This window comes from Alosa pseudoharengus, unplaced genomic scaffold, assembly GCF_046254945.1.
Source record: "Alosa pseudoharengus isolate Yale_2024_CS ecotype anadromous, Long Island Sound unplaced genomic scaffold, YU_APseudo_1.1 YU_APseudo_1.1_scf_10, whole genome shotgun sequence".
Lineage (NCBI taxonomy): Eukaryota > Metazoa > Chordata > Actinopteri > Clupeiformes > Clupeidae > Alosa > Alosa pseudoharengus.
The window spans coordinates 3,651,072-3,668,499 of record NW_027468565.1 but is presented as its reverse complement, the minus strand read 5'-3'; the positions used below and the strand labels follow the sequence as shown (position 1 = coordinate 3,668,499).

General features: G+C 42.7%; 1 protein-coding gene across 1 annotated transcript in view; it reads right to left on the bottom strand.

Annotated features, from left to right (window-relative positions):
• Positions 1–17,428, bottom strand: part of LOC143142223 (solute carrier family 45 member 3) — a 53,141-nt gene that overhangs the window by 14,450 nt on the left and 21,263 nt on the right. The window contains exons 2-3 of the mRNA XM_076303003.1: positions 8,116–8,420; positions 6,853–7,674 (exon numbers count right to left, since the gene is read on the bottom strand). Coding sequence (XP_076159118.1) covers positions 6,853–7,674; positions 8,116–8,263 — 970 coding nt within the window. The 5' untranslated portion in view covers positions 8,264–8,420. The remainder of the gene's footprint in view (positions 1–6,852; positions 7,675–8,115; positions 8,421–17,428) is intronic.

Sequence of the window (17,428 nt, the reverse complement as noted above, 5' to 3'; positions counted from 1 at the left end):
TCCAGGCGGCACAATGGCTGGACGTTTGTGGCAGAAACGGCATCATCCTCAACCCGGATAAATTCGTCTTCGCCGCACCCACGGTGGATTTTGCGGGCTTCACGGTCACCATGTCTGACGTACGGCCATGCAGCCGTTACCTGGAGGCTATCGGAGACTTCCCACGACCGCGCAACGTCACCGACGTCAGGTCCTGGTTCGGACTGGTCAACCAGGTGGCCTACGCCTTCAGCATGGCCAAGCGCATGCAACCGTTCCGGAAACTCCTACTGCATGGAGTACGCTTCGAGTGGTCTCCGGAATTGGAGGACGTTTTCCGTGAATCAAAGAAGAAGATCGTCCAGGAGATCGAGCGTGGCGTCTGCATCTTTGACAAGTCCAAGCCAACATGCCTCTCCACGGACTGGTCAAAAGAAGGCGTCGGCTTCTGGCTGTTCCAGAAGCACTGTCAGTGCACGCCGGTCAGGCCCTTCTGCTGCACTGATGGATGGAAGGTGACCCTGGTTGGCAGCAGGTTCACACATGCGGCCGAGTCCAGATACGCGCCCGTAGAGGGCGAGGCGCTCGCAGTCGCTGATGCATTAGACAATGCACGCTACTTCGTGTTGGGCTGCAAGGACCTGATCGTGGCAGTCAACCACAAGCCATTGCTCAAACTCCTTGGCGACAGAGCACTCGACGACATACCCAACCCCCGTCTCAGGAACCTCAAGGAGAAGACCCGGCGCTATCGTTTCCGCATCATACATGTCCCTGGGATGAAGAACAGGGCTGCAGACGCCATGTCGCGCAGGCCGGTCGGCACGCCGTGCCCGTCGGCCATGGATCTCCCAGACGACAATGCCGCCATGGTGACCCACCTCTCACCCAGCGCACACGCTGATGTGCTGTCTCTCATACGGCGGGCAGGGCCAGTGGACGATGACGTTGAGGAGGGCGACCTGGCCTGGTGCGCTGCGGGGCTTGAATCGCTGCATTCCGTGACATGGGACCGCGTCAGGGAGGCCATGAGCAGCGACGACGATATGCGCACGTTGGAGGAAATGGCAGCAGACGGCTTCCCCGAATCAAGGGCTGGTATGCCGGTGGCGACTCGTGGCTTCCATCAGTACCGCAAGGACATCACATCAGCTGATGGGGTGGTCCTGTACAAGGATAGGGTAGTCATACCACCCTCACTCCGTGGCGAAGTACTGAGCGCCCTGCACGCTGCCCACCAAAGCGTTTCCATGATGACCGCCCGTGCAGAATCTGTTCTGGCCGGGCATGTTGGCTGACATCTGCGCCACCCGGAATGACTGCGAACACTGCCACCGGATGGCACCCTCTCAGCCCGCGGCGCCACCGACCCCACCTGTCATGGCCGTTTACCCCTTCCAGGCTGTGTGTTCAGACTTTTTCATGCACAGGGGTGTACACTACCTTGTGATAGTTGACCGCTACTCGAATTGGCCTATCATCTCGAGGTCAATAGGGGCGCTGCAGACCTCATATGCCACCTACGCCGTGCCTTTGCCACATACGGGACGCCTGAAGAGCTTGCATCGGACGGGGGGGCCAGAGTTCACCTCCGCCGAGACCAGGTCATTCCTTCGCAGATGGGGCGTACACCACCACCTCTCATCGGTGGCCTTCCCCCACAGCAACTGCCGCGCTGAGGTCGGGGTGAAGACAATGAAGCGGCTCATTACTGACAATACAGGCCCGAAGGGCGAACTCGACACCGACACTGTGCAGAGGGCGATACTCCAATACCGTAATACGCTGGACCCTGACACAAAGCTATCCCTAGCGATGTGTGTCTTCGGCCGGCCCATCCGCGACTTCATCCCAATTCCCCCCGGGAGATACAGGTAACATGGCGTGAGACGCTGACGGCGAGGGAGGAGGCCCTCCGCAAACGCCACATCCGCACAGCTGGCACTTGGGCGGAGCACACCAAGCGTCTTCCACCCTTTCGAGTGTCTTTGTCCGCATGCAGAACCAGACGGGACCTCACCCTAACAAGTGGGACAGGACAGGCAGCGTCCTTGAGGTGCGCCAGCACGATCAGTACGTGGTCAAGATTGATCGTACCAGTGGCCCCTATGGCCCCTCACCCACCGGTGCCCGACATGTCACCGGCGACGGACTTGCGCCGGTCCACCAGGAAGGCCGGTGTGCCTGCCTGGCATAGGGACTTGGGATGTGGGAGTCGTGTTCATTTTGGACTTTGTTTTGATGGTGCATAGTGCATACAACCTTTCATTTAATGCTGTTTTTCTTTAATCAGCCTTTGTGTTAGAGTGTTAAAGGCTCAGGGGGAGATAGGGAATATTGCACTACGGTCCTTTATGTTGTTGCACATAGCGAAACAGGAAGTGAATGACTTTGTTTTAGATGTAAACATACGCACTTTTAGCTGCTCATGACATGTTTGATTATTGTCATTTCACTGCTATCGTTCAGTAAAGCAAGTGAACAAATGGAAAGTTGTTCTTATTTAATAACATTATCTACCACACTGTTACTGCGATATAATGGCAGATGCAAAAACCTTTAGTGCATGTGATGAGTTCACAAAACAGGCTATATTTCTATTGACCAACATTTAAAAATCAGCTAATCTAATTTTGTTTGGGCTTGACTTGCTGTAGGCCTACTTGATAGTAACATTTTTGATTGTCATAGATGAAAATGCTTAAAAATGAAACTTAAAATTGGCCTTTTTTTGTCATAGCTTTTAGAGGGCTTTGCATCTGAACTCATATGAAACAGAGTTGTTCATTGTTTTCTCTAGATGGCAGTGGCAGTCAGCAACAAGGTGCAAGGGGAGCTGGAGGGGACCTTGACACTGAGATGGTGAACCAGCAGGAGCAAGCAGGAACTTCAAGAGCTGGAGAGGGTATTTGATGATTATTTACTATTGGTTTTATTTTTCATTTATGAAATAAATTGACATGTCGAAGACACACAACCTGTCTCAAGATGTGATGGTGTTCTGCTTTAAAACAATCACTCTGTTAGGCCTTGCTCTATGACAGATGAGTACAAAGATTAAGTGCCACATGGAGTTCCATTGCCTTTGAGATACACAGCACACAGGCCACACAATGACAGTGAATTTATGCTGTCCCTCACGCATGCAAGGGGCAGGTACAGTAAGTGCAAATCTGCGACCCCCACAAACATTTTTGTCCCTTAATATTGGTTCCGAGGGGTCTTGAGGGGTCGAGTCCCGACCCCTAGTTTGGTAACCACTGAGCCCATGCCCACCTCAAAAAAGTGGTCTGGACTTGTTCTGTTGTGGAGCAGTTACTGTTGCCCGAACCAGAGCTGTTTGGACCAATCAAATTGGGCTTTGTACGATGATGGACAGATGAGCAACAGTGCCTCGTCTATCACCTCATCTGAGCATGCTTCGGTAGATTTTGCATGCACCAAAAATGCTGTGGCTAGAGTTAGACAGATGGCTTCTAAGACCCCGTTTACACATGGGAAAAATGCATATATTTCAGTTTGGGAACGTGTGCACATCCAAATTAAGGTGCAGGAGCCAAAAGTCCAAGATCCAGTAACAGAGAAGGTCCGCACACTTGCTCTCCGTTTATTTTCTTTTATTTGATTTCAATCCCCAATTTTCTGTAATAAAAATGTAATTTTCTAAATGTGTTCACTATTGGGGGTGGACGATGTATGTTTGTATTGTGCACTCCGGTACATACGGGTCAGGTGACCTGTGACCTATTTAAAATGGTGATGGTCTTTTGTCTGTTCAAGTCTGATGAAGAGCCGAAGGGCTCGAAACGTCATGTATATGGGGATTGAAATCAAATAAAAGAAAATAAACGGAGAGCAAGTATGCAGACCTTCTTTGTTACTGAAAAATGCATATATTTCCATGCGGTTTCCATTTACACGAAAACGGAGGTTGTATCACTGAAAACGATTAGTTCCGACAACAAAGTGGGTGTGGAAAACTCCGGTTTCACTTTCATCAAGGGAAAACCGTGTTTTTTGCATTGTGACATGTTGTTCAGGCAGCTAGTGGATGGTGAGGTGATGTTTGCTGTATGTGACAAAAAATGTTTTAGCTTAGAAACCGTGTAATATCGCTTCGAGCAACTTTAAGGCATTTGTGGAGAAGGAGGATGATTCGGGTGTTCTTCCTACAGCTCACGGTAAGCTATTTGGTTGCTCTGATTGGTTAGGTCTATCCAAATGAGTGCAGAGGCATTTTTCCCACTATATCGGTTGAAACATACGCCATAATCACGTCCCAATGGACCAGTATCAGACTCAAATTCTGACTAGAATTGAGTATGACGACGTCAGGCTAGAGAAGTGTAGCTTAATAGTTTAATAGTTTATGAAATATTGAAATCACTAAATACTTACCTTGGCTATTAATTATGCAACTTAATATGAATTCCAAAATATATGAATGTATTTAAAACATATGACATGATGCCATCTTTTTGAGGGGTGGCTGTCTTTTTTGGACTATTTTACAAAAGGTTGTACTGCTTTGTGAATTAGCCTACCCCAGCCAAAGCATTTCTTCATTTAGCTACAAATAAATTACTTTGTAAATTATTTTCCTTTACTTTTACGCCACTTCCTTAGGTGAGACCATTCGTTCCCATGAATTTGACTCTCACTGCTATGCAGACGACACTCAACTTAACCTATCTTTCCCACCTGAGGACTCAGAGTAAAATGTGAACAAACCAAGTTTAAATAGTGATTTTGAATCTTGAAAATGTCAGATATGGACTCAGCATCTCCAGTAACCCCTAAAAACATACTAACATTGTCCATTTTGGCCAAGCAGCTCTTATAATATGATCAATATAGGCTATTATGCTAATTTATGCTAATTAGCTAAATTACACAAATTGCCAACATATGCAAATTAGCATCCGGCAGTTTCTGCATGCTGGGAACCCATACTATATATTTCCATCATAAAACTTTGGTGTACTCAACATTTCCGGGTCCACAATGGGGCTCTATGGGCTGTCCACTGGACTATATTGGTGCCTATTGGAAAATACTTAATGTCCCAAAACAGCGATCAATGATCACCAAATTTCTCCCAGACATCATTATCACAGACCTGCCAACTTTGAAGACATTTTTTGAGTACCTTAATTCTCACATCGCCTTCATGTATGCAGCCAAAAATGGACATGCCAAACACACAAGAGTGGCCTAGGCTACATTTTGAATAGCGGACCCATCTTTAATGTCAGACATCTACATTTGATCCAAAGTGTTCCTAAAAATGTAAACTGAATCTTTTACAGTAGCTCAATATAAATGCTGTCAGTCTGTCTTAGAGCCTATGAAAAACACTTGATAGGGACTGATATGGATATGTTGTCCATTTTCTTAGATTCTTAGACTTTCTAGATTTAATCTCTAATCCATCATGCCTGGTCTATTATTACCTATTTTCAGTCCATTACTATTCAATATCTCTTTTATGAAGAAATACATCATGCCATGCCAACATATTTAATTAATCTGAATATGGCTACAGATAAAAATGTTCAATTATTTCCTCCTGACAGATGCAAATTACTGATTGATTTCACTTGCACATTGCACATGTATTTTGATCTCAAGCCTTTTCTATGATTTTCCTTTTTGGATGATGACTATGTATAATGACTATGTATTTATCTGTATTTTTTATATATATATATATATATATATATATATATATATATATATATATATATATATTTGTCTTTGCCAGGAACATTAAGACTTTGCACATAGGCCTATGCCTATTGACACAATATTTGATTGATACAGCTTTTTTCTTTATTATTGACACATAGGCCGAGCTGCCTGTCAGTCATGATGATTGGCATCCTTGGGTGCCCTGCCTAGGCGGGTGCTGAATGAATCGTCATGTGATATACAGTAGGCCACACTCTTCCTGTTACCCACATGCTTGACGAAGATCCAGGGTGATCGAAATGTTATGTTTTTAAAGTGTTTTTAAAGTAATAAAGTTTATATTTTTGGAGCAATTGCAGTGTGCAGACCACACTTCTTCCACTGTCTGACATTGTTTCTGGCACCTGCAGAAAACTTTTCTTTGGATGTGCGCACCCAATCTCCAAAACGTCTCTAAAACAGCGGTCACTGATCACCAAACTTTTCTTTGACATATTCATTGACTGGTATAGGCTAAGTGTTTATGACAAAAGATGTCTGAAGAAATGGGGAGAAGATCTGATTCCTGTTTTGGGACATTAAGTCACAGTTTCCTTCAATTGGTGTCTATGGGAAAACATTTAATGTATAACATCAGTAATCATTGGACTATAGTTTTGATCTTTTCACAGTGGTGAACGTTTACGACAAGGATCACAATGTCTGATAGAAATTTGGTGATATTTGATTTCTGTTTTGGGACAGTCACGTTAAGCTTTATTCTCTATAATGGAAGTCTATAGAGAAGAGAATGCTTAACGTAAGTTTTGTTTATATGTATGTATATGTATCATTGTTATTATTATTATTTTTATTATTATTATTTTTATTATTATTATTATTTTATGTAAAGCACTTTGGTGCAATGCTATTGCTTTGAAATGTGCTATATAAATACATTTGACTTGACTTGACTTGTAAGATAACATCCCTCATTTTTGGATTTCGGTTTTGAGAGGTAAAAGTGTTTATAACAAGTGATGTCTGAGAGGAATTTTGAAGATTGATCACTGTTTGGGGAAATTAATGCACATTAAGCTTTTTTCGCGTTAAGCATTTTAGAATGTCCCTTCAAAACAGCTGATTAACTGTGCAATGAGGCCCTTTCCAAAAAAAAAACTAAACTATAGATGTAGTTCTTACCTTCATCATAATGTTGTCTCAGCGTTGTCCCTGGAGCAGCATTGGGAACACCTTCATACAACCCTTCTCCCACAAAGTCTGTGTAGAACAGCATGAATGACATAACCGCAATCCAGCTGCAAAGCTGTGCTACGCAAAGCTGTCGCATCACACGTGGCACATGACAATAGCTACGGTAGATGGCAGGTGTCATGGACCAGCATGTCTGCAGTAGGCACAGCAGGGCACCAGACTTCAGCAACCTGAACTTGCATCTGAGCAGGTAACAACATGAACAGGGCATCCAACGACTGGTCTGTAGGGAATTTGGCTCCAGAGATGCAGACGGATGCGACGGTTCCTCTGATACCTTCATAGTGACCAGGACACTCGACACAAAGATGAGAATGAGCAGTGAGAAAAGGCACTCGGCCTGCCCCCCAAGGTAAATTGACAGCAGACTTCCACTCCAATCCAGAGCAGGGAGCAAATACCCAATACAGCCTCCCAGACTAACCATGAAAGAGAACATGGCAAACGCCTGGTTATAGTCCCCCTGGTCATGGTACAGATCAGACAGCAGGGCCTCAAGAGGAGTGAAGCACAGTTGGCCACAGAAATCTAGCAGGCCCACACCCAGGATAAGCAGGCCGACATGAAGCATCTGACCTCCCCAGAAGTATGCGGCCAGAGCATCTGCATGTGGGATAATGATCAAGGCAAGCAGCACACCCAGTGACAGCAGCCAGATGAAAGGCCATCGACGGCCATAACTGCTGTTGCAATGATCACTTGCAGAACCAATCAGTGGGATGAATAGTAGTCCAAGGACTGGTCCAATACCTGGAAAAAAAGGGTCAGAGTGTGAATAGTGCTTCATCTCCATAAATACAAATTATTAATGCAATTCAACATGACTCAACAACACAAAAAAAGGTTTTATGAGTTCTCCAGTTAGTCATATCATAACAGTTTAATGTAGGATTTTTTTTTTTTTTTTTTCCAATAGCGGGTAGCCCTAATGACAAGGCCATGGGTTCATTACCTACTATAGGTAGCACACACACACACTCACGAAAATGTGTACTTATACAGTAAGTTCAAGCTTCAATGCCAATGTTAAATAATGGCTGACCTTTCAAAGCATGCAGTGTATTTCTACGCCAATCCATTTCTGATATGTAGGAAAATGTGTGAACTCACTAGGAAGCGAGCATATTACATGTGAGTGAAAAGAGACACAGAAAGTGAAAGATCAGATCAATGTAGTATAGAGAGCTGTACCTAAAACCATAGTCATGTACTGCTCCGCCACCCCTGCCTCCAGCAGCAGTGGTGGCACATAGGTGATCCCAGCTGCTACACAGATCTCTAAGCCACAGGTCATGGAATTCAGCAGGATGAGTCGCCACCGGGACCTCCATTCAGGCATATTTTCACAGCCTGCCTGCCTGTCCTTCAGAGCCGTCAAATCGAACAGATAGGGTCCAGTTTAGTGCCTGAGAGCAAAGTGGCAACCGGAGAATGGGAGCTGGGACAAGACGTCTCAGATATCTTAATGGATCCATCCTGCTTTAGGCATTCCAGATCTAACAAAACAGAGCAAGTGGATATAATGTCAGAGATATGGCAGTAAGAGAATCTCCTCTCAAATAGACATATAAGATGTTTATTAAGAAATACAGAGGTATGCATACTTCTATCCATTCAGTAGATTTACCACCTGCCCCATATAATTATGAGAATGTCCCACACTGAACAGTAAAATGCTTGTCCGATATTGAATCAATGAGGGTTGGGATAGATCCTGTATTTTTTTTCCATATAGGCCTATGCACATTTGGTAGACTATTCAGTGACCGTAAATAGGCTATGCCAGTGGGCTACATTAAATCTGATGCAAGCCAAAGATAAAATTCTGTAATTATTTTCGATAGTTTTTGTGTTATTCTAGTCCTTTTTTTCTGATTAACAAACCTGGCTGACACCGTCAACAATGTCAAGTTAACGTTAAAACGTAACTTTCGCCAAAATGCATCCTAGGGTGTTTTTATGAATGTACGCTAGTAAAACTTTCATTTAAAAGCATAATTAGGGGAGACTGGGGCTGGTTGGAACAGGGGCAGGTTGAAACACTGTTAATATCCAGGCTACTAGAGGGAGCTGCAACAAAATTCCAACACTAAACTGACAGCCTTATTGAGTAGAGTAAACTCACGTATGTAACTGGGGCCTGTACTACGAAGCGGGGTTACTGGCTTATCTGGGTAACTTCGAGAGTAACTTGATCACGTGTGGCGTAACTTCCCGATTAACCCGTACTACGAAAGGTGGATAGGTTTTAACCGAGGTATGCTGCCATGGCAATTTACGCTGCATCTCAAACCTGCTCCGACCAGGTTATGTTCTTGGTTAACCCGAGGTTTCCGTTAACCACACTCTTTATAAGTACCACCCTGTGGTACCACCCCTCCACTAACAATTTCTCCCGAGACATGTCGGCGTACCTGGATGATCCATACGACATTGGAGCGCAAATCGTGAGGGACTCTCTTCGCAGGGCGAGGGGTTTTAGAGACCGCCAGAAAATATATATAGCCTACCCAGACGATATTCTCTATATTGTCAGCCAAGGGAATTCGTTATCTTTGTCAGATGATCTAGGAAGACGTCTCATAGCTGCCAGTACGTGGACATTCATGTATTCCATCAGTGATGCAATAATACTGCCCGAAAATAAATCGGACTACAGTATGCTGAAAATCTGAGCAAGAATAGCCTAAAATAAATCAGACATAGCCTACAGTAGGCCTAATAAATTGTAACAAACTTGTTGAATTGAATGTCATATTACTGTACCCTGCACATAAAGGCTACACATTTCCACAGCACCAGAATCCGACCGAATGCCTCCCTCAACCCCCTCCATAATCGGCCTTCCACTATTATTTGCGATGGCCAACTCTTCTGCTAATGTAAAACACGCTGGTGCCTTTCCTCCTACAGTAGTGTTCAAAGACACCTTTTTCTTGTTAGCTGTAAAACAGAGGCAAAGTGAAGGCTATAAGCTAGGCCTACATGTTTTCATAATTAAGAAATATTAATGCAAGCTATAACTATATAAACCTACTATTCTGAATAATGTTTTTGTGTTTCATTTTCACCTGCTGCCATGTGCGTTTGGCAATGGTGTTGCATCTGAAATGTTCACAGGCTACACTAAATCAGTCAATGGGGGCTACTTAAACATTCAATTATCCTTATTACTGTAATCTATATGCCCACTTCTGAATTGGGTTGCATCTGTAGGCCTTTCTATGAACTCAAAATAGGCTATTTAATTATTTCAACTCATTTCAGACATTCCGCAAGATACTAATCCTCCGTAACACATATTTGAAGAACATGTGGGAATAAAACTTTACTTTTAGGCATTTGCTACCCGATCTGCAATACGTTGCCAACAGCCTTGCTTTGTTCACTGCCGACGTATTTGATTTTTGTCGTAGAGTGGGTTTTAATTCCTCATAACTTGTCATAATAATTGTGCATTTAACAAAGTAACCCTGGGTTATTAGCAGGCTAACAGCATTTGTGCAAAAAAGTTTGACCTAATGTGGGCAGGGCAGGTTGGCACACTGATTTACAGCCTCCCAGACTTACTGAATTACTGAACATAGTTTTACATTTGGAAGCATTTCAGACATTTTTAAACATTTGAAGTAAAAAACAAATCGGTAGGGACCAAATTGGTCTTGACGGTGGGCTGCAAAGGACTAACATAGGTGTTCCAACCAACCCCGACTACATGTGCCAACCAACCCTGTGCATGGGGCAGGTTGGCACACGTGAACAACACCACTTTAATCATATCTTAATATAACTCAAAACAAGGGGTAATTTGTTGACATTGAATGTATACATTTTGTAGCTGAGATCCCAAGCTTTCAGTTAATCACAATTTGACAATTTCAACGCATTGTAAGACAGAGAAATATAGCCGAGAGTAGGGGTGGGCGATATCGTCTGCGATAATATCGTGATTGTTGTTTTAACGATGTGAAATTGACATTATCGAGTATTTAAATTACTTATGGGGAAAAAAACACTCGAAATCACGCACTGAAGACTCATACATTCCCAGGAGGTAGGCTATGCGGGAGAAGTGCAGCAGAGCAAGTGTTACGTGATCACTAGTGGGTCACAACGTTGTCCCACACACGCCTAATGTTTATTTTGTGTTTTATGCGGCTACTTCTGTTCAAGTAGCATTGACGAGACAGTCACGTTTTGTCCTAGACGGTATTATATGGAGAGAAAACATTAGCCTTTGAGTATTTTAATAGTCAGTTGTAAACAAATAACTATTCTCATGTAACTCTTTTGTAAATGGACTGAAGTTCGCTCTAAATATCTACGTTTACCGATTATGCTAACTGTTAGCATCTCTATGGGATTTCTCATATACATTAGCCATAAGCTAACGCATTAGTTTCTATTCTGTAACTTGGAATGCTAACCTACGTGATTGCTCTAAAACAAAACATATGGAAATAACTGAGATGTAGGCTACTCTGTTGGTCTGCTCTTAGTTTTACAGTGAATCCTATGTAAAGGTTTGAAAGGAAATTCTCTTGGGAAACTGTTAGGCCTATTCATCTTCTTTAATGTAGCGGGCTAGACCATGTCATTGCCACACACACAAGTGGGGGCAGAATTGGAAATGTGTCAGAGTGCATTGGTTGATTTGGTTAAAAAGTCACAGGTTAGGTTATTGGTTATTATTGTAATGATGCTATTCATAAATAATGAGCTGTAAAGTAAGTCAGACTTTAACAAAACATTTTTTTAAAGGATATCGACTAATTATCGTTATCTCAAAATCACAAAAAATAGCAAGATATTATTTTTTGTCCATATCGCCCACCCCTAGCCGAGAGTGAAAAGTGTTCCAACCAGCCCCGGTCTTGTCCGTCTTACTTTTAAGCTTGTATTTTTTAATGAAAATCCTTTAATTTCACGTTTCCATATCATTATAACCCGATTCAAAATTATTTATTATTATTTATTTTTTAAAGTATATTTTTCGGGGCTTTTTTATACCTTTAATGATAGGACAGTGGAGAGTGACAGGAAGCATATGGTAGAGAGAGCAGGGGTGGGATCTGGAAAGGACCAGAATCGAACCCCGGTCGCCGGCGTACGGTGCAGGTGCCCCAGCAAGTTGCGCCACAGCTGGGACCAAATGATTTATTATGAATTAATTTGATTATTAATGAATTAATCATTTTTTAACACCTTTCCGACATTGCCCTTTTCATCTCGCGTACCCCCTCGTGGCTGCTCTCGTACCACCGGTAGTAAGCGTACCACAGTTTGGGAATCCCTGGCCTAAGCTATGACCGTCAAGGTAGGCCACACGGTTTAGATGTTAGCCCGCCGTGACATGTTTGATAGCCTAAAGTCTCTGTGCAAGGAAGGTTTAGCCTATCTTGATTGTGACAGAGGGCTTTTTCGTTTGTGGTTATTCCTACCTGTGCATTAAACATTATTACAGTATAGCACATGTAGCCTATAATGCAGGTAGGGCAGTTTTCCCCATACATTGACTTATTTGTGGCGGCTCACCACAATATCAACACTGCCCACCACACAATGATTTTCCAGGTTGTACTAAATTGTGCTTAAATCTGGTTAGATTAAAGTTAATTCTGCAAACCTACCACCACAACATGGTTATGCATGGGCGTCAGGTTGGTTTGAAATGTGCTGGGGACAGAGACGCAATCGAAAGTGCAATTTCAGAAGTGCTGAGTACAATGACGCATTCATTTTTTTTCTCTTTCGCAGTCCTGTAGCTTAATGTAAATGAATAAAAATGTATACAAAAATGTGATGATGTCCGACACGTTTTATGAAGAAGAAAGCCTTTTCAAAAAGCATTAGACATATGACCCCCTATGTTCTGCTTCATGTATCCATGTAGCCTACCATGTTGACAATGTGACATGACGTGACATCAAACTCAGAGAGAGGAGCTACGAAAGGAAAAAAGGCCTGGCCTACCATAGTGTGGCTATGCCTTCTGCTAATATTTTGATTTAATTCCCAGTAGGCTACAATTAACCATATATACACACACAACTTGTGTACTACAAATTTCGCCAAGATTGAAAAAGCTACAATGTGTCGCAGAGATGAAGGCTATCACACCATGAGCTGACTGCTCTCAATTTACAACAATATGCATCCATCCAATCTACATCCTGACCAACACTTGAAAGCATGCAATCCCCATCATCATCATCATCACTATTCCTGAATTCAGCAATCGATTCAAGCAGTAATTAAACACGGGGCCACTAGCAGGTTATGGTGGTGTAACTTTCGGCTAACATGTAAAGATGCGTGTACAGGCAGTGTTATGGCTACCAGACCTCGGGCTTTCTACCACTGTAACGTTAGGCTATATATGGGCTCCTATATTTCGCTGGCTATATATGGGCTCCTATATTTCGCAGTTGGACCTTTATTTTGAACTTGCTAAAGAAAAAGTCTGTGCAGTTTTGGGCAAAGGAGGGGTGTAAGAAACAAGGGTTCTAGATCCAGCAATAGGGCATAACTATTAGGGCTGCACAATTAATCGAATTTTAATCACGATCACGATTTTGGCTTCCCACGATCAAATTTGCGTGATCGAGCGATATTAAAAATGCGTGCTCTACCCATTGAACCAACCTGGCAACCCATAGAACACTCCGCTACAAAACAATGTGCCTGCATGCAGCCTACCAATGACAACTGTTCCCTGCACTGCTCAGCCTGATGCAATGCTCAGTTTGGATGCACTGTGGACTAGTAGCATTATGTTAACTATTAGTAGGCTAGTTAGACTATACAAAAAACGACGATCAAAAATCAAATGTGTGGCACAGCAGGCCAAGAGCTTGTCCCTCGAAACGGATCATCCGTTGTTCGAAAACATTTCGGATTTCAGGCAAGTGGAGTTAACCAAAAACTTAAGCAAAGCAGGGCTCTCAACTCATACCGTGAAACACATCACATGAAACCACACATGCCTTTTTATCACGTTAACTTTTAGTCCTTGTTTGCTTCCTCCGATATAGCCTATAATAAGAGTTGAGCTAACGACGGGATCCGTGAATTATATTTATGTATTTTATAAGCTACATGTGCAACCTACAATGCATATGCGTTTCAAGACACAGCCTACTCAAAACGAGTGAACAATAATGAAATTGTAGCCTACACGTCAGTGTTTTACATATCAACGAATGACTAAACCAGGGGTGTTCAAACTGCGGCCAGCCATGCACTTTAATCGGGCCCGCCGAGCATTTATTAGTTTATCATAGATCCGGCAGCCACACTTTAATCCGGCCTGCCAAGTATATAATTAGGTTATCATAGCTAGCTATTTTTTTCCCAGCGATAGACGACGTTGTGATTAACTTCAGGCTACTGCAAACTGCTTTACACTCTTCCTAAAGAACGTTTACAATGTCAATGTCAAAACAGCTTGTTACATCGAGATACATAGTATCTCCATTGCAGCAGATCTAACTACGTTATGCTACTCCATTTAATTGGGAACGCATTTGAGCGTGCACGAGAGAGAGCGCAATGGCAACAGTTCCCATTACTGACCATTTACAAACTGAGCGGGCACAGCACTAGCCATAGGCTATTTGAGTGGATCTGGCAAAGGGTCTTAAATTGACAGTGCACCATTTATAAATGAATTAAAAAGCATCAAATTAACAGTATTTCTTAATACTTTGTAATTACTGTGTTGCCGTTAACGTTTCCCCAAATATTAACAAAGTAGCAAGCTGGAAGTTTGGAAGTCGCAGTCAATCTATATTTGCAGTAATTTTGGGGAGTAAATGTGAGGGGAAGAATTTGGGTGAGCCAGATAGCAAGTCAAATATGTTTAAGGGAAAAAATATTTTTGTCACTAAAATTAATTAATAATCGTGATAAATAATCGTGATCTCAATATTGATCAAAATAGTCGTGATTATCATTTTGGCCATAACCTAATAACTATGCCGTTTCGGTGATTTATTAGACCGCTAATAGTGGACAGAAGAAATTTGAGCAAGCCCAAATAAGCACCTACACTTTTGGAAACAAGTCTAAAAACGCAACCCACACACGAAACACTACCCAAATGTTTAGAAATCGCGTCATCGTAAATTTATCGCATAGTAAAAAAGCCAATCCATGACAAACAGAGACAGTGTAGATCCACAGTAGACCATGTACATGACCTGTACACATGGTTTGGCTTTAACCCTAGCAACCAGCATAGCAAGTATTATTTAGCATAGTAACCACCATATGTACCCTAGCAACGCCTTAGCAACCATCTGAATGACCCTAGCAACAACCTAGCAACCACCACTGTAATGTCAACCTAGCAACAAACATGATTACCCTAGCAACCAGCATACCAACCATGTTATTTAGCATAGCAACCACTATATCTACCTTAGCAACGCCCTAGCAACCATCTTAACTACCCTAGCAACAACCTAGCAGCCACCTCTATAATGTCAACCTAGCAACCACCATAGCAACAAACATGATTACATAAGCAACGACCATAGTGTTATTTTGCATAGCAACCACCATATATTAGGGATGTCCCGATCCGATATTTGGATCGGATCGGCCGCCGATATTAGCAAAAAATGTGGGATCGGCCTGCACGGGAAAATCCCGATCCGGACTCCCGATCCAGTTTGTTTTCAAAACTCCGGTCCGTGTTTTCCAGCGCACCGATGTAGGTAATCCATTCCAGTTTTTTTCAGCTTTCCCCCCCAAATCCGGTCCGCGTTTTTCAGCACACCTAGCGACCTGTCCAGCATCCCACTTGTCTGTGCATGTCCCACTAAAACTTAAAGTTATCGAGCAAACATTTCATGTCACAGTTGAATTAATATAGCCTAATGTTAACCGCGACCGCGAGTGTCCGCGAGACCCTCTTACTATTAAGGCTCTTATGCATGTTGCTGCTGACAGCTTTGCCTGTCTAACGAATGTTATCTCCGCGATTTAAGATTGTTTGTGTAATGTATAGGCACAGCACGCACTTTAATTTCCCTATTTTTACAATCGGCTAGCCTAACAAACGCATTTCATTTCAAAAAGCAACCTGATCAATCGCTAACAACTAAGTGCACCTAGGCCTACAACTCTACACATCCAAAAGGGTAGAAGCTTCCAGTAGGCTATCATAAATTTTTTTACCATTTAGTCTGTGCATCGGCGCAGCCTACGACGATGTGAATTAGTGACAGCTGTTGTCGCAGTAAACTTAAGCTCCTGTCTCTAAATAGTGTAGATAGGCCTACGTGCTATGTTGCTTGATTTTCTGTAATAAATGCAGCCTGTAGCCTAGGTTACTTCAGCAAACCCAGACCAGTTGTGGCATCAGTTTCGCTTTTAAAACGCAACAGTGAGAGGCTTTTTAGCGCAGTCTCACTTATCATTGATGAGCACAGGAGCAGGCTGACACCTGAGCATGTTGAAATGATCCCCTTTGTGAATAGAAGAAGAATCTCCCCATCATGCTCAGACTGCAGCCAGGGCAAACAGTAGAAACTGAAGGGAGTATGGAGATGGAGCAGTAAAGTGTGGAGGAGATAGCAATACTGTAGAAGGCAGTTATTTGGGTTGTTATAGCCAATTCAGTGTGTGTGTGGTAATTTGACTATTTTCTACTCAGGTTTTGTGTGTGTTGCTTTTATATATAATTTTATATTGTTTACACTGATGGCTTTTTTAAGCCTTGGTTTACACTCTTGAGCAGAGCACTGATGCCAATTCAGTTTGTGTGGTTAATTGACTATTTTCTACTCAGCTTTTCTGTGTGTTTTGCTTTTTTTATACAGTTTACAATATTGTTTGCACTGATGGCTTTTTAAGCCTTGGTTTACACTCTTGTTGTTCAAGAGCAGAGCACTGATGCCAATTCAGTTTGTGTGGTTAATTGACTATTTATTATTTTGTGTTTATTTAACCCTGTTAAGAATAAACAAGTCAGCTTCTCATTACCAACCACTGTGGATTATTCAAACTAACCTTAGTAAGTTGGCTAGTTGTTCTTAATAGTAAACCCCTTTTCAACATGAGTATAACAACAAAATAAGTATATCTTTAATCTTTAATACATGCTTGGATCGGCCGGTATCGGTATCGGCCGATGCTAAAAGCTACAATATCGGTATCGGATCGGAAGTGCAAAAAGCTGGATCGGGACATCCCTACCATATATACCCTAGAAACGCCCTGGCATCATAATTACCCTAGCAACACCCTAGCAACCATGCTAATTACCCTAGCAATAACCTAGCAACCACCACTATAATGTGACCCTAGCAACCACCATAACAACCAACAATGATTACCCTAGCAACCAGCATAGCAACCACTTTATTTATGCGGCTTATTGGATGTTGCGTTAATGCAGATAACTTTTTATCCGTGTGCCCAATTTTCAAAAATGAGGTACTGTTGCAATCCTTTTGGCAAACTACACCCGCCCACTCTTGCAGTTCCTCGGAGGTGC